This window comes from Colobus angolensis, unplaced genomic scaffold (genome assembly GCF_000951035.1).
Source record: "Colobus angolensis palliatus isolate OR3802 unplaced genomic scaffold, Cang.pa_1.0 Scaffold151, whole genome shotgun sequence".
Taxonomy (NCBI): domain Eukaryota; kingdom Metazoa; phylum Chordata; class Mammalia; order Primates; family Cercopithecidae; genus Colobus; species Colobus angolensis.
The window spans coordinates 695,479-722,594 of NW_012114611.1; the positions used below are offsets into that span (position 1 = coordinate 695,479).

A 27,116-nucleotide genomic window follows, 5' to 3' on the forward strand; every position below is an offset into this window, starting at 1 on the left:
TATTTTTAGTAGAGATGGGGTTTCTCCACGTTAGTCAGACTGGTCTCGAACTCCTGACCTCAGGTCATCCACCCGCCTTGGCCTCCCAAAGTGCTGGGATTACAGGCATGAGCCACCGCCGTGACCAGCAATGTTTTAAATAATGAGAGCAACTTTCAAGCTAAAAAGTCAAAGAGCTGAAGCAAATGTAACTTTTTTTTGTTGTTGTTTTGAGACTGGTCTCACTCTGCTGCCCAGGCTGGACTGCAGTAGCACCATCACAGCTCACTGCAGCCTCTATCTCCTGGGCTCAGGCAATCTTCCCACTTCAGCCCGTCAAGTAGCTGGAACCACAGGCACCCACCACCACACCGGCTAATTATTAAAATTTTTTATAGAGGTGGAGTCTTACCATCATGCCCAGGCTGATTTTGAACTCTGGGCTCAAGTGATCCTCCCACCTCAGCCTCCCAAAGTGTTGGGATTAACAGGTGTGAGCCACTGTGCCTGGACATGAATTATTTTTAATCACAGCCTTATTGACATAAACCTTTTTAAGTCAATATGACACATAAAATAAGCTAAACCCATGAGTTCTATTAACTGAACATTTAGAATAATGTTTATTGAATGTGGCTTAGACTCTGAAGCATGTGAAGACTGACAAGATCTGCCTCTGACCTCAAGCAATGTGCCGGGCACTGTTTTACATTTACTGTCTCCTTTAGTTTAAAACAACCCTGTAAAGCAGATTTATCATTTTCCTTTTGCGTAGAAGGAAAGTAAAGTACAGAGAGGTTGCCATGCATCTGGTAAGCACTGGAATGGGAATTGGAACCAGCCGGTGTTTCCATTCTACTGCCCTGCCTCCAGAGAGTCATGGGGTAAGGGTGGGCAAGGTGAGCCCTGTGGGGGGCCGCATGAGAATTCTCAGGGACCTCAGTGATCATCTGTCATCTAGTCTAATGACTTTCAAGCCATCATTTAAAAATTATAAAGTTTTATTGAAAAATTATTTATATACCATACGATTCACCTAAAGTGTGCAGTTCAGTGGTTTTAATATGGTCACACAGTTGTGCAGCCATCACCATAATCAATTTTACAACATTTTATCACCTTCCAGAGAAAACTCATACCCATCAGCAGTCAGTTCCTTGTCTTCCTACTGCCAGTCCCAGGCAACCACTAATTCTCTTTCTGTCTCTATAGATTTGCCTGTTCTGGACCTTTCATATAAATGGAATCATACAGTAAATGGTCTTTCGTGACTGGCCTCTGTCACTTAGCTTAATATTTTCAAGGTTCATGCATACTGTAGCATGTGTCAGCACTACATTACTCTTTATAACCGAATAATATTCCCTTGTATGAGTGTACCACATTTTGTTCATCCTTTCATCAGTTGACGAACATTTGTGTACAAGTTTCTGTGTGGACATGTGTTGTCATTTCTCTTGAGTATATATATACACACACATAGAAATGGAATTGCTGGATCCCATGGTAACTCTGTGTTTAATGTTTTGAGGAGCTACCAGACTGTTTTCCAAAGTGGCTGCACCATTTTACGTTTCCACTAGCAGTGTATAACAGTTCCAGTTTCTCCACATCCTTGCTGACACTTGTCAAACTATATTTTTACTATACCCCACAATAAGAAATATTTTACGTTCCTGTTCAGTTTATACACATACAAATAACTGAAACAAAAACTTCAAAAGAAAAATCTACCTGTACTATGTCTGATGCACTTTAACATTTTCAATTGCATTCTGTTCTTTTTCATCAAAACAAATATGTTGTTTCTGACCGCTAAAGTTGCTTTCACAACTCACTAATTGTGACCTGCAGCTAGAAAAGCACTAGGCTATTTTAACCCTTTCATTTTGCACAAGAAGAAAGAAAGACCCAGAGAAGTGGCTTGTTCATGGTCATACCACTAATTAGTGGCAGATTCAAGATGAGAGCACAAGCCTGTTGGCTCCCTACTTTAACTTTGGGAAATTATATTATAGTTGACCTCTTATTCAGTAGATAAAAATAAAAGAGTTTCTATTTTTTTAACCTTCTTATCTTTCTCAAGCAGCATTTTAAATTCAGCAACAAACCTGGCTAGAGAAAAAAAAGAATGAGAATAACTCAATTTTATTATCATGAGTCATTGCTTTAACACAATGATTTTGTGCCATCTGGACAGAGAAGTACTAGGTGAACCTAGATGATGGGCATCAAATTAGGCAGACTGAATTAATCAGTACAGTGTCTCAGATTCATTTTTGTCCAAACTTCCATGTACTTTTAAAGAGCAGCCATTTTCCTTACACTGTCAAATTTGAATGGCAACATAAAATTGAAGTGGGCAATATAAAAATATTTTCTGTTGTTGTCTTTCCATTTTTCTTAGAATACATGTAGGTCTTAAACCCTTTACTTATTTATTTCTGAGTCAGAATCTTGCTCTCTTGCCCAGGCTGGAGTGCAATGGTGTGATCATGGCTCACTGCAGCCTCGACCTCCTAGGCTCAAGTGATCCTCCTGTTTCAGCCAAGTAGCTAGGATCACAGGCATGCACCACCATACCCAGCTAATTTTTATTTTATTTTATTTTATTTTATTTTACTTTATTTTATTTTTTGACAGAGAACAGGTCTTGCCATGTTGCCTAGGCTGATCTGGAACTTCTGGCCTCAAGCGGTCCTCTCTCCTCAGCCTCCCAGAGTGCTAAGATTACAGGCATGAGCCACTGTGTCCCGCCTTAAACCCTTTAATTCAGTGTTTTCCAGCATTTGATGAGGGAACCTCTGACACTAGAGTTACTTCGAGGTTCTTATTAAAATGTGGGTTTTTTGAGCCTTTCTCCAGACCTAATGAATCAGAATCATGGGATGGGACCTGAAAATCAGTATTGTATACACGTTTCCTAAGTGATTCTATGTACACTCAAATTTGTAACCAACTGAATTTAGTGTTTTTCCCCCTTTATTTCTCATCTTCCTTTTGGTTTCTAAAATTACTATTTGATTTTGTTACCTGTAGAGCCAAATAGTTATTCATTAGCATTTATAAGAAAACACCTAAATTATCTCAGTAGAGGGAGTTAACTAAAACAATATTGATGGGGTTCAGTTTTATTCTACCTTAGTAGAATACTAGAGACCATTTTTTTTATGGCTATCTCCCCTGTTTCCCCATACCTTGGAAAGATTTATTTTGGAATAAACATATACAACCTACTCTATTGTTTGATTTCTTTTCCCCAAAAACACTAGTCTCTAGAAATAGCTGAATCCAAAAATTATTTCAGATCCCTGGGATCCCTCTCTTCATTAACAAATACTTGAGTGCCCACCATGTGTCAGGCACTGTTCTGGGAGTTAAAATACAGTGTGATTTTAAAAAATTACAGTGTGGGACAGGCACAGTGGCTCACACCTATAATCCCAACACTTTGGGAGGTTGAGCTTGGAGGATTGCTTGAGCCCAGGAGTTCGAGGCTGCAATAATTATGATCACACCACTGCACTCCAGCCTGGGAGGCAAGAGTGATACCTTGTCTCAGAAAAAAAAAAATTACAATCTGATCAGGTAGGGATAGGTCTAATACTTTGAGAACTTACAAGGAACCTTTTAGCCCAAGCTTGAGGAGTCAGGAAAGGTATCTGGAACAAAGTGTCCCCCAAGCTGGGACCCATAGCAGAAGGCCAGGGAGGCTCAAGCATTTTCAGACAGAGGGTAGCAGTGTGCTCAGAGAATGGCTTGTATCAAGAGATAACTTGAGCCTACCTAAAGATGTGAGGAAAAGCTTGTGCAAAGTCCATATGTGCAAAGCTTTGTCCAATTTTATTCAAGATGTATTTATAGAGTTCCTTCTGTTTAGATAGCAATATACTAGATGTCAGAAAGGCAAAAGACAAAGCAGGGAAAGGGCTAAAATAGCATTTATTGATAAGTAAATAAGTAAATAAATGACTTCTTAAGCTCTTATTGGGTGCTAGGTAGAGTTGTACATACTTGACACTTAAGAACTTGTTTAATTCTTGCCGCAATGAAGTAGTTTCTTTTATCCTCAGTTTATAGATGAGGAAACTCAGTTTAACAACTTGCCCAAGATCACTCAGCTAGTTAGTGGTGGGAGATCTCAACAGCTAGATTCTAATCCATGCCCCATCCTCTTAGCCTCTTGCTATTTTCTTTCCACTATGTGTCCCTGTGTAGGCATTTTATATAGAATTTTTGACTAGCTAAGGTAGGTGATGGTATATGCCTCAGAGAAGTAAAGAAATTTGCACGTCACCACAATTAGAGGCCCAGTGAGAGCCTGTAAGTTCTCTTTTTAACTTCAAACTTCATTTACATTTTGTTATACTATGTTTTGTGTTATTTGAAGTAAGCAAAAATTCATTTACCAATTCTTTGGGGAAAAATGATTTGTAAGTAAATGAACTTAATTTGAGGAGTAGAGGTTAAGAAAGGATAATACATATGATTCGGGCTATGTTACGTTGCATATTGGACATATGAAACTATCCGGCATGGAGTAGAAATTCTAGGACTGGGCTGGGCGCGGTGGCTCATGTCTGTAATCCCAGCACTTTGGGAGGGCAAAGCAGGTGTCTCACTAGAGGTCAGGAGTTCGAGACCAGCCTGGCCAATATGGTGAAACCTCATCTCCAGTAAAAATACAAAAACTCATTACAGGTGGTGAGCACCTGTAATCCCAGCTACTCAGGAGGCTGAGGCAGGAGAATCACTTGAACCCAGGAGGTGGAGGTTGCAGTGAGCCAAGATTGCGCCATTGCACTCCAGTCTGGGCAACAAGAATGAAACTCCATCTAAAACAAATAAAAAATTAAAAAAATAAATAAACTCTAGGAGTGGAAGTCAGGAAAGTTAGGCCTTAGGATCCAGCTTTGGGAATCATGTGGAATAAGTGACTTTTGATGAGTTTTTGAGAGTAAGTGAGCTCACTCAGACATGGGAAACTGACCCTTTATAGACTCCTGGGAGTAAGAGTGGAGGTACGAAAAGAGGATTCTGCAAGACAAGAGAAAAGTGGAATTGCTTCTCAGTTACACAACCTCATTTGTGTTGCTCTTGCTCTGAGTCTTAGTGTTTTTGAAGGCACAAAATATCCTTAAAAGGAGATAAAGAGATTAACTATTATTGAAGTGAGTCTGTCCTGATGTAAACATTTACATTCTTGTTGACCCCTGGGAATTTGGTCAATGTTACAATTGTCCTATTGTCTAGATTCATGTTTCTACACATACCTGAAGCTCTTCCAAGAACAGTAGCAGTGATTAGTCTAACATGCCTGCAGACTTGTCTATCATCATGTTTCTGAATAATAGAGTAGTGAACTTTTTATGTATAATATTTGATGTTGTTTAGTGGTTCCAGTTTTTCATATTGTGAGTTTATATGAGAGTTTGAATAAGCTAAAATTACTGGGTAATTCACAGTTCTGAAAAATATATGCTTTCTCATAACTAGTCTTGGGACTCCAGGATAAGCATTCAGTTTCTGTATTAATTGTGTTTCAGATAAAATTTAAAGCTATGTGCAATTTTATGGAAGGCATATTTATAGAGTTCTTTCTATTTAGAAAGCAATGTATTAAATACTAGATGTCAGAAGGGTAAAAGACAAAGTAGATCTGTCCTCTGACTTCAAGTGTCTTGCTATTGAGTAGGAATTATAAAATTATTATAAGGCAGGGGAAGTGACTTATGCTGATTAGGAATAGGGCTAGGGCAGTTTGGAAAAGGGCTATGTGTGGTCTTTCACTTGGTTCTTTTAAGGTGAATAGGTTGAGTAGGGGATAACATTTAAATGGAGTGAAAAAAATATATGGTGTATCATGGGAGGAGAAGCTGGTTATGGCATAATTTTAGAGATTCTAGATCTCTTTTCAGAAATCAAAGTTCTGTGGGGTTAGGCTTTTTACTATCAGAGAAAGAAGTTACAAATAAGCCAAGAGGGAATACTAGACTGAACCTTGTGATGCTGGATTGGAGTCAGAAGTGTCAGGATGAATTTATAGTTTATAAAATATATATAGGGCCAGGCACGGTGACTCATACCTGTAATCCCAGCATTTTGGGAGGCTGAAGTGGGTAGATAACGAGGTCAAGAGATCGAGACCATCCTGGCCAACATGGTGAAACCTTGTCTGTACTAAAAATACAAAAATTAGTCGGGTGTGGTGGTGCATGCCTGTAGTCCCAGCTACTCAGAAGGCTGAGGCAGGAGAATCGCTTGAACCCGGGAGGTGGAGGTTGCAGTGAGCCGAGATCGTACCACTGCACTCCAGCCTGGCGACAGAGTGAGACTCCGCCTCAGGAAAAAAAAAAAAAAAAAAAGTATAGATAGATATAGAGCTAAACAAAGAAATGTGTGCGTATAGGCCAAGTGCAGTGGCTCACACCTATAATCCCAGCACTTTGGGAGGCTGAGGTGTGAGGATCACTTGGGCCCAGGAGTTTGACACAAGCCTGGACAATATGGGGAGACTCTGTCTCTACAAAAAAGTTTAAAATATTAGCCAGGCGCAGTGGCATGTGTCTAGTCCCAGCTACTCGGCAGGCTGAGGTGGGAGGATAATTTGTGCTCAGGAGGTGGGTTGCAGTGAGCAGTGATTGCACCACTGCAGTCCAGCCTGGGTGACAGTGGATTCTGTCACACACACACACACACACATACACACACACACACACACAAAGTGTGTATACATGGGTCAGTATACACACATATAATTCTTGGTTTTGTCCCCTAAGAGAGTCTGGAAGCAGTGACATCTCAGTGGCAATGAGCATAACTAGTAGTGTCCAGATGTTAACTTCTCCCATAAAAGAAAACAGGGCTCCCTGGGGAAGTAGTTGATTCCAGAGCTGAGGCATGGTAAATACAAGACGAGCCTGGAACATCTTGTAGTGCTAGAAAGTAAGGGCGTGCTAAAAACAAAACAAAAAACAGGGCAAGTTGAGAGAACACAGGAGCCAAGCCGAAAAACTCCAAATGGCCAGAGCTGGAACAATTTGAGCAACAAAATAAGGATAGTGTTGGATTATAACACAGGGAATAAAATAACTATCTATGAAACCATACTGGTATAAATAAATGGTTGGGCTGAACCTGGTGGCTCGTGCCTGTAATCCTAGCACTTTGGGGGGCCGAAGCAGGAAGACCATCTTGTGGCATACTGCCAAGGTTACTACTTGAGACCATCGCTATGACAGTTACTACTGTTACTACTTGAGACCGTCATTATGAGACTGAACTAAGCAGAAATGAAAACTTAAAACAAAAGTAACTATTTTAAAGGAAGGGGCCAGAGGAAGAAAAAGAGAGTTCCCTGCTTCTAGTGAGCAAAGGCAGCCCACTGAGCTTCCACAGCCCTTCGTATTTATTGGTAGAAAGAGCAGGGAGGAGGAGGTAATGATTGGTCGACTGCTTAATTGATCACAGGTTCATATTACTGTTAACAGGCATCAATTATGCCTAATCACAAGAAACACTGCCGTGGTGACTGCCCTCAGCATTCCTTCTGGGTGGCAGATGCAGTTTGTCAGTTTACTAACATTCTGCATTCATGAGAACAGTTTGCTGTTGACTCATATAGCCTCCAGTGGTATACTGAGTTGATCACGACCCTCACTCTTTCCGCCTTCAACATCATCTGAGCTCAGGAATTTGAGACCAGCCTGGACAACATAGGGAGACTTCATCTCTATTATAATAAAAATAATAATAAGTAAATGGTTGAATAAATGAGGGAGAACAAATCTTCCTTATAGGAGAATTTCAATTAATCAATGCAGAAAGGATGAGAGTAACAGAAAATCACCATTAGAATACCAGTAATAATTGCCATAAGCAGGACCCACCCATGAGTGCTAAAATTAATGGGAAAAAGTTTAAGGAGAAGCAGAGTCAGAGTTCTCCCTCACAATATTTATGAATTACAAAGGGAAAACAAATAATAACTTTACAGAGGAGAAACCTGATATACCACGTTAACCATGTGATCAAGGCTAGTGTCATGAGTAATAACACATCATATCAACATCATGTACCCTCTGATATGATGCACTGTGAAGGGCACATCAGCTCTGGATTATTCCTTTCAAACATTTATAATCTCAATCTAATCCGAGAAAACATCATGTTTTTCAAAAAACCTTTTTGTTTTTTGAGTATTGCAAGATTTTCCAGGCTGATCTTGTATTTGCCCTTCCCCAGCTCTGGAATCAACCACTTCTCCAAGGAGTCTTGATTCTATTTTATTGGAGAAACCAAGAAACCCAAATTGAGGAACATTCTACATAATATCTGACCAATAGTTTCAACAATATCAAGCTCATGAAAGACAAAGAAAAGCAGAGTACTGTCATAGATTGGGGGAGACTTAGGAAGACACGACAACTAAATGCAGTGTATGATCCTGAAACAGAAACAAGACATTAATGAAAAAACTGGTGGAATGTCAACAAAGTCTATAGTTAATAGTATTGTACCAGTGCTCATTTCTTAGTTTTGCTAACTGTAGTATGGTAATATAAGATAAAGCTAGGTGAAATGTATATGGGAACTCTTGTACTATTTTTGCAAGTCTTATGTATGAAATTGTTTCAAAATAAAAGGTGAGTGCTCACTCAGTCATACATATACTGAAGTTGAAATGATACAGAGAAGATTAGCATGGTTCCTGTGTGAAGTTAACACACAAATTTGTGAAGCAGTCCATGTTTTAAAAAATAATGTAAAAAAAAAAAAAGTTAAAGAACTATTAACTTCCAGCCAGGCGCGGTGGCTCACGCCTGTAATGCCAGCACTTTGGAAGGCTGAGGCGGGCAGATCACAAGGTCAGGAGTTCAAGACCAGTCTGACCAACATGGTGAAACCCCATCTCTACTAAAAATACAAAAAAAATTAGCCGAGTGGTGGCACGTGCCTGTAATCCCAGCTACCCAGGAGGCTGAGGCAGGAGAATTGCTTGAACCTGGGAGGCGGAGGTTGCAGTGAGCCGAGATCATGCCACTGCACTCCAGCCTGGCGACAGAGCAAGACTCCATCTAAAAATAAATAAATAACTATTAACTTCCAAAAAATGTTCAAGAATGTGAATTTAGTCACTATTTTTGTACAGAAATATAAACTTAGAAATAAATGTAATTTTCTGAAAAAAACATTATGTAGCAACATATTTCATGTTACTTTTATTTAAAATTCCCCTTTGCAACTTGAAGTATTTTAGGTTGTTTTTTTTTTTTCTTTTAATTGCTCTCTTTTACCTGATGACATTCAAATTGGGAAGAGTTGTTGGTAGAAAAACTTTAAAACTCTACAATCTATTTCTTAAAAATAATGTTTTTCTTTTCTTTTTTTGAAACGGAGTCTCGCTCAGTCGCCCAGGCTGGAGTGCAGTGGCGCAGTCTTGGCTCACTGCAAGCCCCGCCTCCCGAGTTCACGCCATTCTCCTGCCTCAGCCTCCCAAGTAGCTGGGACTAAACGTGCCTGCCACCAAGCCCAGCTAATTTTTTGTATTTTTAGTAGAGACGGGGTTTCACCGTGTTAGCCAGGATGGTCTCTATCTCCTGACCTCGTGATCCGCCTGCGTCGGCCTCCCAAAGTGCTGGGATTACAGGCGTGAGCCACCGCACCCGGCCTTTTTCTTCTCTTCTCTTTTCTTTTCTTTTTGTTTCTTTTTTTTTTTTGTCTTTTTTTTTTTGACAGGGTCTGGCTCGATAGTCCAGGTAGAGTACAGTGGTGTGGTCACAGCTCACTGCAACCTTAATCTCCAGGGCTCAAGTGATCCTCCCACCTCAGCCTCCTGAGTAGCTGGGACTACAGACACACCACCATGCCCAGATAGTTTGCTGTATTTTTTTTGTAGAGACAGAGTTTCACCATGTTGCTCAGGTTGGTCTCAAATTCCTGAGCTCATGTGATCTGCCTGCCTCGGCCTCCCAAAGTGCTGGAATTACAGGCATGAGCCACTACACCTGGCCCATTTTTTCTTCATAAGTGAGTTTGCAGTTTTTACTTTATTCTAATTTTCTGAGGCTATGTTCAGGAAGCCATACTTCTTGAATAAGTAACCGTCTCAGGAGATAAAAAAGAGAGGAGGCCACTGAGATCAGATATATAAGAACAGGATTTTATTAGTGGTTTGGGGAGGGTTGGTTGCAGGGCCAGCTCTGCAATTTATTTTTTGGTTTGGTTTGGTTTGGTTTGGTGTTTTTTTTTTTTGGTGTTGAGACAGAGTCTTGTGCTGTTGCCCAAGCTGGAGTTGGCTCGCTGCAACCTCTGCCTCCGCGGTTCGAGAAATTCTTCTGCCTCACCCTCCCGAGTAGCTGGAATTACAGGCACGCACCACCATGCCTGGCTAATTTTTGTATTTTTGGTAGAGACAGGATTTTACCATGTTGGCCAGGCTGGCCTCAAACTCCTGAACTTAAGTGATCCACCCACCTAAGCCTCCCAAAGTGCTGGGATTACAGGCGTGAGCTACGGCGCCCGGCTGTTTTTGTCCAAGCCTGGTTTCTGAGAGACAGTTGCCTTGGTCAGGAGAGTCTGTAAATGAATTTATTAGAATAGGTTTCCTGGAGCAGTTACTGGCCTTACCCTAAGCAATAGCTTGAGGAAGCAGATACCTGGGGCAGATTTCCCAGTGAGTCACTCTTCAACTTTTCAAGGACCTTTGTTCGAGAGATCTTTATCTCCAAGCCACAGCTCACCCTAGGACAGTTTAGTGGCCCATCTCAAGCTACCTGGTTTGAAAAAAGAACATTGATCCTGGGAGTTAGAATTCTAGCTCTAATACTAACCACCTGGTGACTTTGGGAAAATGATTGAACCTTTATGTGTCTCAGTTTCCTCACTGTAAAAATGGGGATTTGGTTACTTGATTTCTGAGCTACTTTGTTGATGAAAAAAAATCTACCATTTGAATCTGAAACTGAAGGCATCTTCCTTCCAGCAAACAGTTCCCCTTTCTATGTATACCATTTATTTGTCATGCGACAATCCTTCTAGTCTCTGAAGCTAAAAATCTGTGTTTATTTTTGTTACATGTTTCCTTTAACTCTTGCAGCCAACTGTCTTCCAATCCAGCAGTTCTTCCTTCACAGTTCATGTGGTAGTAGAATGCATGTGACTGAAGAGAATGTGTTTTGGAGTCTGAAAGTCTGAAAATGGAACTCAGAGAGACTGGGTGGGTGGGGAGAGATAATATACCTTTCTTTTTTTTTTTTTTTTTTGAGACGGAGTCTCGCTCTGTCGCCTACGCTGGAGTGCAATGGCACGATCTCGACTCACTGCAACCTCCGCCTCCTGGGTTCAAGCAATTGTCCTGCCTCAGCCTCCCAAGTAGCTGGGATTACAGTTGCCTGCCACCATGCCTGGCTACTTTTTTGTATGTTTGGTAAAGACAGGATTTCGCTACCTTGGCCAGACTGGGTCCTGAACTCCTGACCTCAGGTGATCCTCCTGCCTCAGCCTCCCAAAGTGCTGGGATTACAGGCATGAGCCACTGTGCCTGGCCCCAATACCACACCTTTAATGCAGGCCTCTGAAAGCCAGATAGTTACCTACAATGGAGGGTATTCCAAGTGGGCCCAGGATAACTTTTAAGTTTCCCTGAAAGCAGGAATGATTATCTCTGATATTCACCACTCTGGGAAGATACTCACCACTATTCTCTTACTGAAACATAATTTGTATGGGTTTTCAGATAGGTAGTTCAGGGATTTTTCTACCTGGTTTTCTACATTAGCTAAAAGTGATGGTTTTAATCATTCTTCATTAATTGTAGTTGAAAGAAAATGGACTTTGGAATCGAACAGAATATGTATTTGAATCCCAGCTCTGCTACTTTATAGCTAAGTGATCCTTGTAAAGTTAATATGTCTGATATCAATTTCATCATCATAAATATAAGACAATAAAACCAATCCAGTAGAATGATTATGAGGATTGAGATATATGCTTCGCATAAAGTAAGTGTCTTAAAATCTTCCAAGAGTTGAATTTCTAACTTTAGCTTTGAATTTGTAGTTTCCTGTTGTATATCACTTGGATTTCTCTTGCTGACATGTATATCTCAACATGTGTAAATCAACGCTCATCATTTTCCCTCTTCTCTCTATATTTACTGTCTCTGTTAATGGAATCAACAGCCTTCCAGTCATTCCGGTTTGATGATGCCAGCTTTAATTCTCTTTTACCCTAAGTTCATTTTATTCTAAGAACTGTCAATTTCTCTCTTCCTACTTTTCCATTTCCACCTACCCTAATTTAATTCACAAATTTAAACCTTGATTACCTCTCACTTAGTTTTAGGATCTTCTTGACTAGTAATTTAGACTCCAGTCTTTTTTCCTTTTAGCAAGTTGCACACCACTGCTGAATGATATTTTAAAATATGATGTTAGTCATGTTACATGCTTTTTCAGAAACTTTCTGTGTTCCACCAGAGAGACTGTGGTTAATCCACTACAGAGATCTTATCTTACAGGTGTGAATATTGAGACTCAGAAATTTTTTTTTTTATAAAAGCCGTGCATGTGCTAAGTAAATAGCATATTAAGATTAGACCTCATCTCCGATCACTCACGAGTGAATTCTTCCTGCTATTGGAATATGACCCAAACTCCTTAGCATGTTTTTCTTCCCAGTCAGACCCCATTGTGTCTTTTTGTTGAGACAGAGTCTTGCTCTTGTCTCCCAGGCTGGAGTGCAGTGGCGCAATCTCGGCTCACTGCAACCTCCACCTCCCGGGTTCAAACGAGTCTCTTGCCTCAGCCTTCCAGGTAGCTGGGATTACAGGCACATGCCACCACACCCAGCTAATTTTTTGTATTTCTAGTAGAGACGGGGTTTCGCCATCTTGGGCAGGCTGGTCTCGAACTCCTGACCTCAGGTGATCTACCTGCCTCAGCCTCCCAAAGTGCTGGGATTACAGGCGTGAACCACCACGCCCGGTCAAGTCTTGTCTATCTTCAGCTTCTCTTGCACTTGAAGTTTAACTGACTCCCCAAAGGTGCTAATGCTATTCTCCTCCTTCCTCCTCCTTTCCTCCTCCTTTCCTCCTCCTGCCTTCACTTTGATGAAATTCTGCCCATTCTGTAAGTCCCAAGTCATCTGATGTCTTTTCCTTTCACTCTCACAAAGCCAGAAAATCAGGTATTATATTCTTAGACCATGAGTAGCCTCTAACCACATTCTGTCTTGTACTATAAATATTTGTGTATATGTCAACAAACACAGTAGATTATGCACACCATTCCGGCAGGGACCTCTCCCTACATCTCATAGGAAGTAGTTATTCAATAACCTGGTACCAGAGTCTATCAAAAATCATGTATTGATTCTCACCTTTATTTGTTTCATAGGTACTAATCACATTGCTGAGAAATAACATTATGCTTCTGTGAAGACAAGTATGGTCAGGGTGAGAGTCATCTCATTCCCTGAATGTAAGGTGTGCCTCTCCTAGCTGTATACCAAAATAGATGTTCTGACTTTCCTTAACTTTCTGGCTGGGAGTAATCAAAACCATAGACTTAGACTTGGGAGTTAACCTTTTTTTTTTTCTGTATCATGCTCAGTCTCTCGAATAATAAATCCATTTCCTTTTTTACAAACATACCTTTTTTTTCTTTTTTTTTTTTTTTTGAGATGGAGTCTCACTCACTCTGTCACCCAGGCTGGAGGGCAGTGGCACGATCTCAGCTCACTGAATCCTCTGCCTCCAGGGTTCAAGTGATTCTCCTGCCTCAGCCTCCCAAGTAGTTGGGATTACAGGGGTGTACCACCACACCTGGCTAACTTTTGTGTTTTTAGTAGAGTCGGGGTTTCACCATGTTGGTCAGGCAGGTCTCCAACCCCTGACCTCAAGTGATCTGCCTGCCTCGGCCTCCCAAAGTGCTGGGATCACAGGTGTGAGCCACTGTGCCTGGCCTGCAAACGTATCTTGTATATATTTTTTTTCCGTTTGATCCAGAGTTGATCTTTATGAAAGAACGGACAGTATTTATACCCACACCTATATTGGTAGTATATTTCTACCAAATAATATCTTAAAGCATTCATCAGCATTTCCTTAACTTGCCTTACAGAGTTCAAAAAACTATGATAGTTTTATATAGTTAAGTTTAGCTGAAATATTTGTTGCTCCTGTGTCTTTTTCATCTTAGAGAAGGGGCTGGCATTGTTTGGTGAGTCTGCCAGTTAAATACCAGATAGACAAATAGGTGTCATGTATTATTTGGTACTTTCCAGTTTATTGCAAAGTACATGTGTAGACTTAACGATTATTTTGTCCAGGAAGAAAACATTTAAAATACTAAACAGTAACATTTATTGCTTACTTATTCTGTATCAGGGTCTTTTCTTCTTTATCTTATTTATTTTTCGTAAGAATACTGTGAAGTAAGTGCTATTATTATGGATGAGAAATCCAAGTTTTAGGGAAACTTTTTATTAAGTGATGAGGCCAACGTTCCCACTTAGACTTATCTGTCTCTAACCCAGAGCTCCTTACCAATAAAGGGCATACTATGCCTTCCAACATGAGCATTAAAACATTAACAAAACTAGTATTACTTTCAGACAAGGATTTCATTGGAAGAACAAATATTACATGCGGAACAGTAGTATTCTGCATCACAGGACTCTTTTTTTTCCTTTGGTGGGGGAGAACTTCTTGGTCTGTCACCCAGGCTGGAGTCCAGTGGCGCAATTCATAGCTCATTGTAGCCTCCAACTCCTGGGCCTAGTAGCTAGGACTACAGCTGTGTGCCACTACGCCCAGCTAATTTTTAATTTTTTGTAGAGAAGAGGGGGTCTTGCTATATTACCCAGGCTGGTCTCAAGCTCCTGGCCTCAAGCTATCCTCCCAAAGTGCTGGGATTACAGGTGAACCATCATGCCTAACCCAGGACCTTTTTTTTTTTTTGAAATGGAGTTTCGCCCTTGTTGCCTGGGCTGGAGTGCAATGGTGTGATCTTGGCTCACTGCAACCTCCACCTCAAGCAATTTTCCTGCCTCAGCCTCCCAAGTTGCTAGGATTACAGGCATGCGCCACCACTCCCGGCTAATTTTGTGTTTTCGGTGGAGACAGGGTTTCACCATGTTGGTCAGGCTGGTCCTGAACTCCTGACCTCAAGTGATCCAGCGCCTCAGCCTCCCAAAGTGTTGGGATTACAGGTGTGAGCCACCACGCCCAGCCTGACCCAGGACTTTTAATGTGAAGTGGCAGCTTGAGTTGCTGGATTTAAATACCCTCTGTGTTCTACGGTTGTCAAGGTTATTGAAAGCAGTACCTGATGAACCATACATTCTACCAGATCAGTTATGCTCTTCAGTTGTCAAGAGCTGTAAGTAGTACTTTATTTTTCTTTTACTTCTGGTAAGCTGTGAATTAGCAGTACTTTATTATTATTTTTTTTTAGTTTTCAAGACTCCTGGATCAGAAACAAAGTGGTACTTTAATCTATGTTTTTCACTCTTCAAATAAGGAAACTGTTGACTCATTTCTAATCTCACCTCTTCTGGACAAAGGTTGGAACTCCTTTCCTTTGGTAATTAGTGGGGCAAAATAACCAAACGATCCAGATTAATGGGTAGGGACTAGGTGATATCAAGGATATGACTTTATGTATTCTTTGGCTGAAAGGGATGTTAGAAAAGAGGGTTTGTCTCCTGAACTTAAAGTACATTATACTTCCCCTTGATAAAGACTTTAAGATGAAAAGTATAACAAAAGTCAATGATAATTACATTTAAAATGCTCTTAGTACTACTGTAACATATCTAGTATTTTAAATATATTATCTCCTTACATCTATATCAAAACCTCCTAAAGATAAATATTATCCTTATTTTTTAGCTGAAGAAAGTGAAATGGAAAATATTACATAATATGTTCAAGGTAACAAAGTTAGGACTTCCCCAAAGTCTGTCTCACCTTAAAGCCCTGCTCTTCCTGTTATACCACTCTGCGCCCCCAGCTCTCTCCCTGGCACTGAGTGGCCAGTGCTGCAGAGCTTGGGGAGAAAGGGCAGCCAAAAGAAACTTGGATGTAGGTAGAAACTAATTTGAACCTGGCTCTACTGAAATGCTGATTGTACCTCCCCTGGGATGCAATTCAGAAGAGGGGAACATTTCACTCCAAATATGACTTTGGAACAGACTTCAGTTCAGGGAAAGGCCAACTGATGTTTGCACAGTGGTGTCAGTCATAAAATGGAACTGGAAGGGACCTTAAAGGTCGTCTGGTGTGGCCTCCTTTTATAAGAAACCACAACCCAAAGATATTGGATCATTTGACCAAGGTTGCACAGTTTAGGAGAGAACAGTGGAGGAATGTGGTCTGCAAGTTTAGGACTCTGCCACACCACTGCCAATCCTTGGATGCTGGAGAATCCTCTTCTGTGTCTAATGTTCTGACTTTCTTTATTGCATAGGTATTTCAGTGTCTGTAGACAAGATGGATTCAACTCCATTTAATAGACGGCAATGGACCTCACTGTCATTGAGGGTAACTGCCAAAGAACTTTCTCTTGTCAACAAGAACAAATCATCGGCTATTGTGGAAATATTCTCCAAGTAAGTGCTGATCCTGGTCCAAAAGGACCATCTGTCTGGGGCACACATTGCCACCTGTCAGGGAAATTGGTGAAGGAAATACATTATGTAAAATAGTTTTATTGGGCGCCTCCTGGATTTTAAACACTATATGAGGCACTGTGCAGAAGGAGGAGGAGGATAATAATCAGAAGATACATTCTATGTCTTTGAATTTTTGTTTAGTTTGTGAAAGAAGCAGTTATAGACACAAAAAATTATTTTTAAAAAGATAATTATGAAATAATTATAAAGCAAAATATCAGCAAGTCTAAAATGAATAGGAGTGAGGATTAGGTACAGAATAAGAGATAGAGAGAGCATCATGGACAGGAGCTCATCAGGAAGGCTTTCTGGTTGAGATGAGTTTTGAGGCAAGTTTCGATTTGGTTGAAGGGTGTGTTAAGCACTCTCTATACCTGCACTTTCCAATGTGGTAGCCACTATATAGGTGGCTATTTCAGTTTAAGTTAATTACAATTAAATAACATTGAAAATTTAGTTTTAAATGTTTACCAGCTGCATTTATCACTTTTCAAGTGCTCAGTAACTACTTGTTGCTGGTGACTGTCATATTGAACATCACAGAAACGTTTCATCATTGCACAAAGTTCTGCTGAAAAGTGCAACCTACACAGGCATACTATAGCCCACTGACTGCTGATTAGTAAATAAAACTTTGTTAGAACATATCCAGCCAGGCGCAGTGGCTCACACCTGTAATCCCAGCACTTTGGGAGGCCGAGGCAGGTGAATCACTTGAGGTCAGGAGTTCAAGATCAGCCTGGCCAACATGGTGAAACCCTGTCTCTACTAAAAATACAAAAATTAATCAGGTGTGGTGGCACATGCCTGTACCGTAGTCCCAGCTACTCAGGAGGCTGAGGCAGGAGAATCGCTTGAACCCAGGAGGCGGCAGTTGCAGTAAGCTGAAATCGTGCCACTGCGCTACAGCCTGGGAACAGAGCAAGACTCTGTCTCAAAAAATAATAATAATAATAATTACAGAATTTATTTTGCTTTTGAATCTCCAGTTTGGGCAGGATCTCTGCTGTACTCAGCATCAGCCAGGGTGACCCAAAGGCTGGGAGCCATAATCATCAAAAGGCTGGCTGGCTCACAAGTCAGGCGGTTGATGCTGTCATGTGGCATCTCAGCTGGGGCCATGGTAGGAATACCTACACATGGCCATTCCATGTGGCTGTTTGGCTTGCTGGCTCAGTTCCCAGGGCAAGCTTCCAGAGACAGAGGGAAGGAGGGAACAAAAGAGGGAGTTCAAAGTTGTGTTGCCTTTTATAACCTAGCCTCGGAAGTCATACAGTATCACTTTTACCACATTCACTTCATTAGAAGTGAGTCACTAAAGCTGACTCATTTTGGAGGAGGGCAATTTGACTCCACCTTCTGTGATAGGAGGAATGTCAGAATTTTGGACATTTTAAATTTTTTTAATTAAAAAAAAAATGTTGAGATGGGGTTTCACTCTGTCACCCAGGCTGGAGTGCAGTGGTGTGGCCACGGCTCACTGCACCCTTAAACTCCTGGGCTCAAGCGATCCTCCTGCCTCTGCCTTCTGAGTAGCTGGGACTATAGACATGCACCACTGTGCCTGGCCTGGACATGTTTTAAAATCGTCCTATATTCTGATTCGGTATATGTGGATAGAGTCCAGGAAATTATGTTTTTAACAAGTATCCTAGGTAATTTTTACCTTCAGGGAAGTTTAAGAAGCCCTGGTAGTGGAAGAGATGGACTTGTGGAGTCAAAGCAGTGAACTTGAACATGAAGCGGAATGAGTCAAGTCTAAGGAGATTGAAGCAAAGGATTATGGAAGCTGAACATGATAAAGGGAATAGGAAAGCAAGCAGTCTGGCATGGAGAAATACAAAAGGGAGAAGGAACTGGTGTAATTCATTTAGAGCCAGATGGAAGACCTTGGATGCTCTGCTAAGGTTAGCATTTAGTAAGAAAACCAGTGAACACAATTGGTTTTCATGTGGGGAGAGTGACACGATCAGACTGGTATTTTAGAAGGAGGCTTCTGGCAAGAGTGTAAAGCTATGTTAGAAAGATGAGAGATTGGTAATATGGAGACAATTTATGAGGCTCTCTTGGGAACCCAAGTGAAAGCTGTTAGGGGTCAAGGGGGAACAGGGATAGAGGGAAAGAGAAGGATATCAGACAGTGTTGAGATGTGATTAATGGGACTTGGAAACTCCCTGTTCTGCAGAGAAACTTCTCCACATTCTTACCCTTTTCACCCTCTTTAGCCCTACCTGTCTTTAACTAAACTTGACTTTCCCTTGACATGCATGACATGCATTCTGTGTTTGAGCAGTGGCTGCCTGCTCTTTCTTTTTTTTTTTTTTTGAGATGGAGTCTCGCTCTGTCGCCCAGACTGGAGTGCAGTCATGCGATCTCAGCTCACTGCAACCTCCGCCTCCTGGGTTCAAGCAATTCTCCTGCCTCAGCCTCCCGAGTAGCTGGGATTACAGGCACATGTCACCACACCCGACTAATTTTTGTACTTTTAGTAGAGATGGGATTTCATCATATTGGTCAGGCTGGTCTTGAACTCCTGACATCATGATCCGCCTACCTCGACCTCCCAAAGTGCTAGGGATTACAGGCATGAGCCACTGCACCCAGCCTGGCTGCCTGCCCTTTCTGCACATGCTTCCCTGAAATATTTTGGGGGCCAGGGTTGCTACTCTCCTATATCTCCAATACTGTTTCCCATTCATTGTTCCTCGTGCCTGCTTCTGAAGTTTGAGACATGTGCTTTCAGGCTCACATCTAACCATACTGCACTTTTATCCTCCCCTTCGTTGCAGTGGCGTGCTAGCCTCCAGGGGATGCTGGCTTCTAACATCTTTTTTTTTTTTTAGTGTTTCTCATTGAGGGTGCTATAGCATTTGGGGTGAGGCAGATCTTCCCCATGCAAGATATTCCTCATGATGCCCTCCTCTAAATGAACCCATGACAATGTGACAACCAAAAAAGAAAAAGAAACAAGTGATAGGGGAGAAAACCCAACAAGATTCTAACACATGTCTAAATGTCCCCCAGGGCCATTGGTGCCAATGGTGTCCTCATTGAAGAATCTTTGGGTCCACATCAGTGACCTGTCTGATACTTTGGACTCATAATTTCTTTTCTTTCTTCTTTCTCTCTCTCTCTTTTTTTTTTTTTCGTGACTGGGTCTTACTCTGTCACCCAGGCTAGAGTGTCGTGGCACAATTATGGTTCACTGCAGACTCGACCCCCCAGGCTCAAGCAGTCCTCCTGCCTCACCCTCCCAAGTAGCTAGGACCACAGGCATGCACCACCATGCCCATCTAATTTTTTATTTTTTGTAAAGACAGTGTCTCACTATGTTGCTCAGGCTGGTCTCGAACTCCTGGATTCAAGCGATCCTCCTGCCTCAGCCTCCCAAAGTGCTGGGATTACAGGTGTGAATCACTGCACCCGACCTGGACTCATAATTTCTTGATCTTCACCGTTTCTGCAACCTGCATATTGTCTCCCATGCCTCTGCCTCCAGTCTCAACCTATCATCACTCAGAATCCTTCTCTGAAATGGTGCATTTGGAGAACCTACTGTTTGATTGGAGCCTCCTATTTTTCCACTTGTTTAACTCTTATTCCCAGTGACCTTGTGTTTTGACTTCACCAGGACACCCAGCCCTGGATGTCAGTCCCCTTCCTGGCCTCACTTTCTTCCTTGCCCAACTCAGTCACTTCAGTGAGGCTCTCACCTCTTCCTCAGTGCCTTTCTCACCACCCTATTCTGTCATTGTCCAGCCCAGCCAGTTTTCATTAGGATTTGGGTCATATAGTAGCACGAAGGAGAGTTAAGAAGTTGGAAAAGGCTTCCAACTTTTAGGCCTTCTTAATCTTGCAGAGAGAAAGTGCAGAGGGATCTCACAGTTCCTTCTCATGGTATACTAGGTTCACTGTCTTTTCTCTATGAAGGCTGAAAGGATTGCAAAACTGTCAATCCTGAACCCGTTAATTAGAATCAGTGTGCCAGGCACCATGCTAGACCCTTGACAGAAACACGTACTGTTTTGGCCAGGCGCACTGGCTCATGCCTGTAATCCCAGTACTTTGGGAGGCCATGGCAGGTGGATCATTTAAGGTCAGGAGTTCAAGACAAGCCTGGCCAACATGGTGAAACCCCATCTCTACTAAAAATACAAAAAAAAAAACGGCTGGGCGCGATGGCTTATGCCTGTAATCCCAGCACTTTGGGAGGCTGAGGCGGACAGATCACGAGGTCAGGAGTTCAAGACCAGCCTGGCCAACATGGTGAAACCCTGTCTCTACTAAAAAATACAAAAATTAGCTGGGCATGGTGGCCCGTGCCTGTAATTCCAGCTACTTGGGAGGCTGAGGCAGGAGAATTGCTTAACCGGGACCCGGGAGGCAGAGGTAGCAGTGAGCCGAGATCACACCACTGTACTCCAGCCTGGGCTACAGAGCGAGACTCTGTCTCAAAATATGACAATACAAAAACATACAAAAATTTAGCTGGGCGGTGGTGGTGCGCAGCTGTAATCCCAGCTACTTGGGAGGCTGAGGTGGAAGAATCACTGGAGCCTGGGAGGCAGAGGTTGTGGTGAGCCAAGATCACGCCACTGCACTCCAGCCTGGGCAACCGAGTGAGACTGTGTCAGGAAAAAAAAAAAAAGAAAGAAAGAAATGTATAAAATATATACTATTTCAAATCCTAACAAAAACTATATGAGGAAGGGGCTTTACCCCTCTTTTATAGTTGAGAAAACTGAGGCAAAGGAAGTAACCTGTTCAAGTTAATATTTGAGTTTGTTCCTGTTACATATTTTTCTTCTGATGTGCTTAACATATGGAACTGGTTTGGAAAGATGAATAGAGTCATTTGGTAGGCTTGGAGAATGCTGGAGACATTCCAGAGGAAGGGGAGCAACAGGAGGTAAAGACATAGAAGTAGGACAGGTGGTGGTTTATACTGATGGGAGTGAAAACCAGGAAATCAGCCTGGATTTCTGTTCTAGGTTTTATACTCAGTGGAAACACGTTGCTAATATTACTTAAGGTTTTTAAGGTTCACTCACTGTAGCTTCCCAAAGAAGACTGCAGGACTATTTTCCAAGATCAGTTGAGATCAGGCACGTTCAGGGTGGTATGGCTGTAGACTACAGGACTGTTTTCCACAAAGCATATACTAATGTCTGTTTCCAACACCTAGTGGCTTTATATTATGGGGTTTACAAATATTAAGTCCTATACAAGCCTAGCTAAAAACAGTAGGAAAACTTAGGAGGTCTCTGATCAGAGATTAATATGAAAGTGATGTTTGGAGGAAGCTTAATTTGGCTGATGTTTGTAGATAAGTCAGCTTTACTTTCTAATTGCTAACAGTGCTTTTTATGTTTATATGTATAGAAGAGTACTTTTTCTAGCATCAGAGTTTGTGTCCCATGGTCCTTTATAGCTGTAGACTTATTTCTCTGACTAAGCCTCTATAACAGATTTGAGGTAAGAAGTTCCTATTGATACGTCCATTTGAATAGCTAGCTTTGGTTTCACTCACCACTGACTTCAGCATAATATAATCCTTCATTTGATAACAGTTGACTCTTTGAGTGGAATTTGTTTGACTCATACATTTTTGGAATTAAAGAGAATCTAGCCTGGTAGTTTTTAAACTATCTTAATTGCGGTCTTCAGAGGAATCTCAGGGCCAGTTCTCCAACAACTGGAACACCCTAAGGGCTAAGCCCAGGCCCAGATCCCAGGCCCAGCCCTTTAGATTTTCCATTCCAGCAATCCTGCTTTGATCCCTTGTAAAGGTTAGGTTCTACATAAGACAGCAGTTGAAGAGAGGGTTCTGCAGCTAGCAGAGCTTGAAACCACTGATCTGGCTAGCATTTGTCCCACTCTGACAGATTAGGAGCTTGAGGATTAACAATTGTGACTGAAGGTCACACAACAAGATAGTAGAACTGATGAACACAGCACGAAGACCCCTAAGCTCACCCCCCTGCCAGCATGCCTCTGCCTTATCACAGCTGCTCCTGTTTTTATTATAACTTCACCGATTCCTAGTTCCATGAAAGAGGAGGAGGCCGGGTTGAGAGAATCACTTGAGTCCAGAAGCTCAAGGCCGCAGTGAACTGTGATTGCACCACTGCCCTCCAGCCTGGGTGACAGAGTGAGAACCTATCTTAAAAAGAGCGTTCATATTTAGTTTTTTGTGACTATTCTTCCTTCAATAAGAAAAAAATTGACCTTCAAGTTGGCCTGGTTAACTTCCTCTTCTTTCGCTTCTCTGTAACATTTTAGTGGTGAAATTTTTCCAGAAGAAAATACATTGCCTAAACCTTGGGAGTTTCCATTTTCCCTCTTTGGCTCAGCATTCACTTTGCTCTATTTGAGGGCATACAAGCAAGAGTCATGGCTCAGGAACTCTGTTTTCTGGCCTCAGAAAAATTTGAGACACTGTTATTACTCCCCAGATAATTTTAGCGTCTTCCATCAGCTGCCTGCCCCACAGCTGAGCATTAGTGAGCAGTTGCAAGATCAAATTCCTTATGTAGGCCAGACAGGGTGGCTCACGCCTGTAATCCCCAGCACTTTGGGAGGCCAAGGCAGGCGGATCACGAGGTCAGGAGATCAAGACCATCCTGGCTAACATGGTGAAACCCTGTCTCTACTAAAAAATAGAAAAAATTAAGGCCGGGTGCGATGGCTCAAGCCTGTAATCCCAGCACTTTGGGAGGCCGAGACGGGCGGATTGCGATGGCTCAAGCCTGTAATCCCAGCACTTTGGGAGGCCGAGACGGGCGGATTGCGATGGCTCAAGCCTGTAATCCCAGCACTTTGGGAGGCCGAGACGGGCGGATCACGAGGTCAGGAGATCGAGACCATCCTGGCTAACACGGTGAAACCCTGTCTCTACTAAAATACAAAAAACTAGCCAGGCGAGATGGCGGGCGCCTGTAGTCTCAGCTACTCGGGAGGCTGAGGCAAGAGAATGGCGTGAACCCGGGAGGCAGAGCTTGCAGTGAGCTGAGATCGGGCCACTGCACTCCAGCCTGGGCGACAGAGCGAGACGCCGTCTCAAAAAAAAAAAAATAGAAAAAATTAGCCAGGCGTGGTGGTGGGTGCCTGTAGTCCCAGCTACTGAGGAAGGAGAATGGCGTGAACCTGGGAGGCAGAGTTTTCAGTGAGCCAAGATCGTGCCACTGCACTCCAGCCTGGGTGACAGAGCAAGACTCTGTCTCAAAAAAAAAAAAAAATCTAGGAAGGAAAGAGGAACAAGATTTTAATTACAGAAATTTTATTGCAAATGTTTTATTTTCTCAAATTTGAATCTTCAAAATGGTGCCACCGTTTTTTGTCCTTCACATTTTGTGTCAGAAGAATGCTAGTTGCTGTAAGGGCCTCTGAGAAAAGTCTGAGGCCTGAACACTGAATTCAGAAGTATTGAGCCTCAGTCTTGTGGCAATCTAAGAGTACAAAATATAAAAGTACCAAGGATTGAACTTGGAAGAAAGTGGTGGTGTAGAGCCTTTCTCCCTGTTATCTACTATTTAGCAGGAACTTCATTATAAATAAAAGGTGGGGATATTTGAGTAGTGGTTTGAGAACAGGATTGAAGACAGCCTTTGGTGTATACACCTGGTCTTACAGATGCCTCCATGCTAAAAGGACAGGGCCAAAGATGAGAAGTATTTTGATTTTTTTTTTAAATCTATGTTTCTGTTAGACACTAAAGGGAAGGGAACCTCTGAGCTTATTTACTCAACTAACCACAATGTAAATACCTTGCCTTGGAGAACAGTTGACTAAATATAAACCTGTCTGCCAATTGGTTCTAGTTTTCATATATTGTATTATTGCTGTAATATACTGTAGATGATTATCCAAGGGGTGTGGAAACGCAAGTTCAAGGCCAGTTCTAAGTTCCTTTTTATAATAGCTACAATCCACTGTATCCTGAATTCTCACTTTTAAGGAATCTCTTAGACAGATATGTAAGTACAAGTGGGAAAAATACACGTACAAGGACATTCACCAAAGCATTATTTGCAATGGTGAAAAACTGGAAACAATCCAAATGCCCACTAAAGGAATATGGGTGAATTAATTATAATGAAAAAGGATTGCCAAGATTACCAAACACTTCTGTGTTGCTAAATCAAAGGGATGTTTCTTGGTCTTTATCTTACATGAACTCTCACCACTTTTTCCCTCCCACATTTTTGCTTCTCTTGGCTTCTCTGGAAGTCTCATCATTTTCCTCCTCCCTCTCCGTCTCTTCCTTGTCAGTCTCTCTTATCTGTTCCGACTGCTGAAATGTTAGAGTCTCCAGGACTGAGTTCCAGGCATCTTCTCACACTACACACTCTTTGCAGATGTCATCTACTCCTGTGGCTTTAATACAATCCGTGGGCACATAAGTCCTGAATGCGTACAACTAGCTCAGAGCTTTCTTCTGAGCTCTGGACACATGCATCTCATCACTGCTCCCACCAAATGGATGTTTTCGTTAACATGGCTAACATTGAACTCTTGATCTTCCCCGTTTCCAAATTTGCTCTTCCTTCACAATTCCACATCCCAGGAAGCATTACTTCCATTGACTCAGCTGCCAGAAACCTAGGAATCATTCTCTCTTCCCCGTCTCATTACCACCCTACTGATTCTTCTTCAAAATGTATCTCAAATCTATTCACTTGTCTTTATCTCTAGCGCCGTTATCTCTGCAGCCCAGCCAGCATTATCTCTCATTAATGCCACCTCCATTCTCAGCCCCTTCCAGTCCATTCTCCACACTCCAGAGCACTCTTTTAAAAACACGAATTGAAGGCCGGGCGCGGTGGCTCAAGCCTGTAATCCCAGCACTTTGGGAGGCCAAGGCAGGTGGATCATTTAAGGTCAGGAGTTCAAGACAAGCCTGGCCAACATGGTGAAACCCCATCTCTACTAAAAATACAAAAAAAAAAACGGCTGGGCGCGATGGCTTATGCCTGTAATCCCAGCACTTTGGGAGGCTGAGGCGGACAGATCACGAGGTCAGGAGTTCAAGACCAGCCTGGCCAACATGGTGAAACCCTGTCTCTACTAAAAAATACAAAAATTAGCTGGGCATGGTGGCCCGTGCCTGTAATTCCAGCTACTTGGGAGGCTGAGGCAGGAGAATTGCTTAACCGGGACCCGGGAGGCAGAGGTAGCAGTGAGCCGAGATCACACCACTGTACTCCAGCCTGGGCTACAGAGCGAGACTCTGTCTCAAAATATGACAATACAAAAACATACAAAAATTTAGCTGGGCGGTGGTGGTGCGCAGCTGTAATCCCAGCTACTTGGGAGGCTGAGGTGGAAGAATCACTGGAGCCTGGGAGGCAGAGGTTGTGGTGAGCCAAGATCACGCCACTGCACTCCAGCCTGGGCAACCGAGTGAGACTGTGTCAGGAAAAAAAAAAAAAGAAAGAAAGAAATGTATAAAATATATACTATTTCAAATCCTAACAAAAACTATATGAGGAAGGGGCTTTACCCCTCTTTTATAGTTGAGAAAACTGAGGCAAAGGAAGTAACCTGTTCAAGTTAATATTTGAGTTTGTTCCTGTTACATATTTTTCTTCTGATGTGCTTAACATATGGAACTGGTTTGGAAAGATGAATAGAGTCATTTGGTAGGCTTGGAGAATGCTGGAGACATTCCAGAGGAAGGGGAGCAACAGGAGGTAAAGACATAGAAGTAGGACAGGTGGTGGTTTATACTGATGGGAGTGAAAACCAGGAAATCAGCCTGGATTTCTGTTCTAGGTTTTATACTCAGTGGAAACACGTTGCTAATATTACTTAAGGTTTTTAAGGTTCACTCACTGTAGCTTCCCAAAGAAGACTGCAGGACTATTTTCCAAGATCAGTTGAGATCAGGCACGTTCAGGGTGGTATGGCTGTAGACTACAGGACTGTTTTCCACAAAGCATATACTAATGTCTGTTTCCAACACCTAGTGGCTTTATATTATGGGGTTTACAAATATTAAGTCCTATACAAGCCTAGCTAAAAACAGTAGGAAAACTTAGGAGGTCTCTGATCAGAGATTAATATGAAAGTGATGTTTGGAGGAAGCTTAATTTGGCTGATGTTTGTAGATAAGTCAGCTTTACTTTCTAATTGCTAACAGTGCTTTTTATGTTTATATGTATAGAAGAGTACTTTTTCTAGCATCAGAGTTTGTGTCCCATGGTCCTTTATAGCTGTAGACTTATTTCTCTGACTAAGCCTCTATAACAGATTTGAGGTAAGAAGTTCCTATTGATACGTCCATTTGAATAGCTAGCTTTGGTTTCACTCACCACTGACTTCAGCATAATATAATCCTTCATTTGATAACAGTTGACTCTTTGAGTGGAATTTGTTTGACTCATACATTTTTGGAATTAAAGAGAATCTAGCCTGGTAGTTTTTAAACTATCTTAATTGCGGTCTTCAGAGGAATCTCA

The 27,116-nt window shown here is 42.0% G+C and overlaps 1 protein-coding gene across 1 annotated transcript in view; it reads left to right on the top strand.

Moving 5' to 3' along the window:
* LIMA1 (LIM domain and actin binding 1) overlaps positions 1-27,116 on the top strand; it is a 104,686-nt gene that overhangs the window by 17,074 nt on the left and 60,496 nt on the right. Inside the window, exon 2 of the mRNA XM_011936287.1 lies at positions 16,452-16,593. Coding sequence (XP_011791677.1) covers positions 16,475-16,593 — 119 coding nt within the window. The 5' untranslated portion in view covers positions 16,452-16,474. The remainder of the gene's footprint in view (positions 1-16,451; positions 16,594-27,116) is intronic.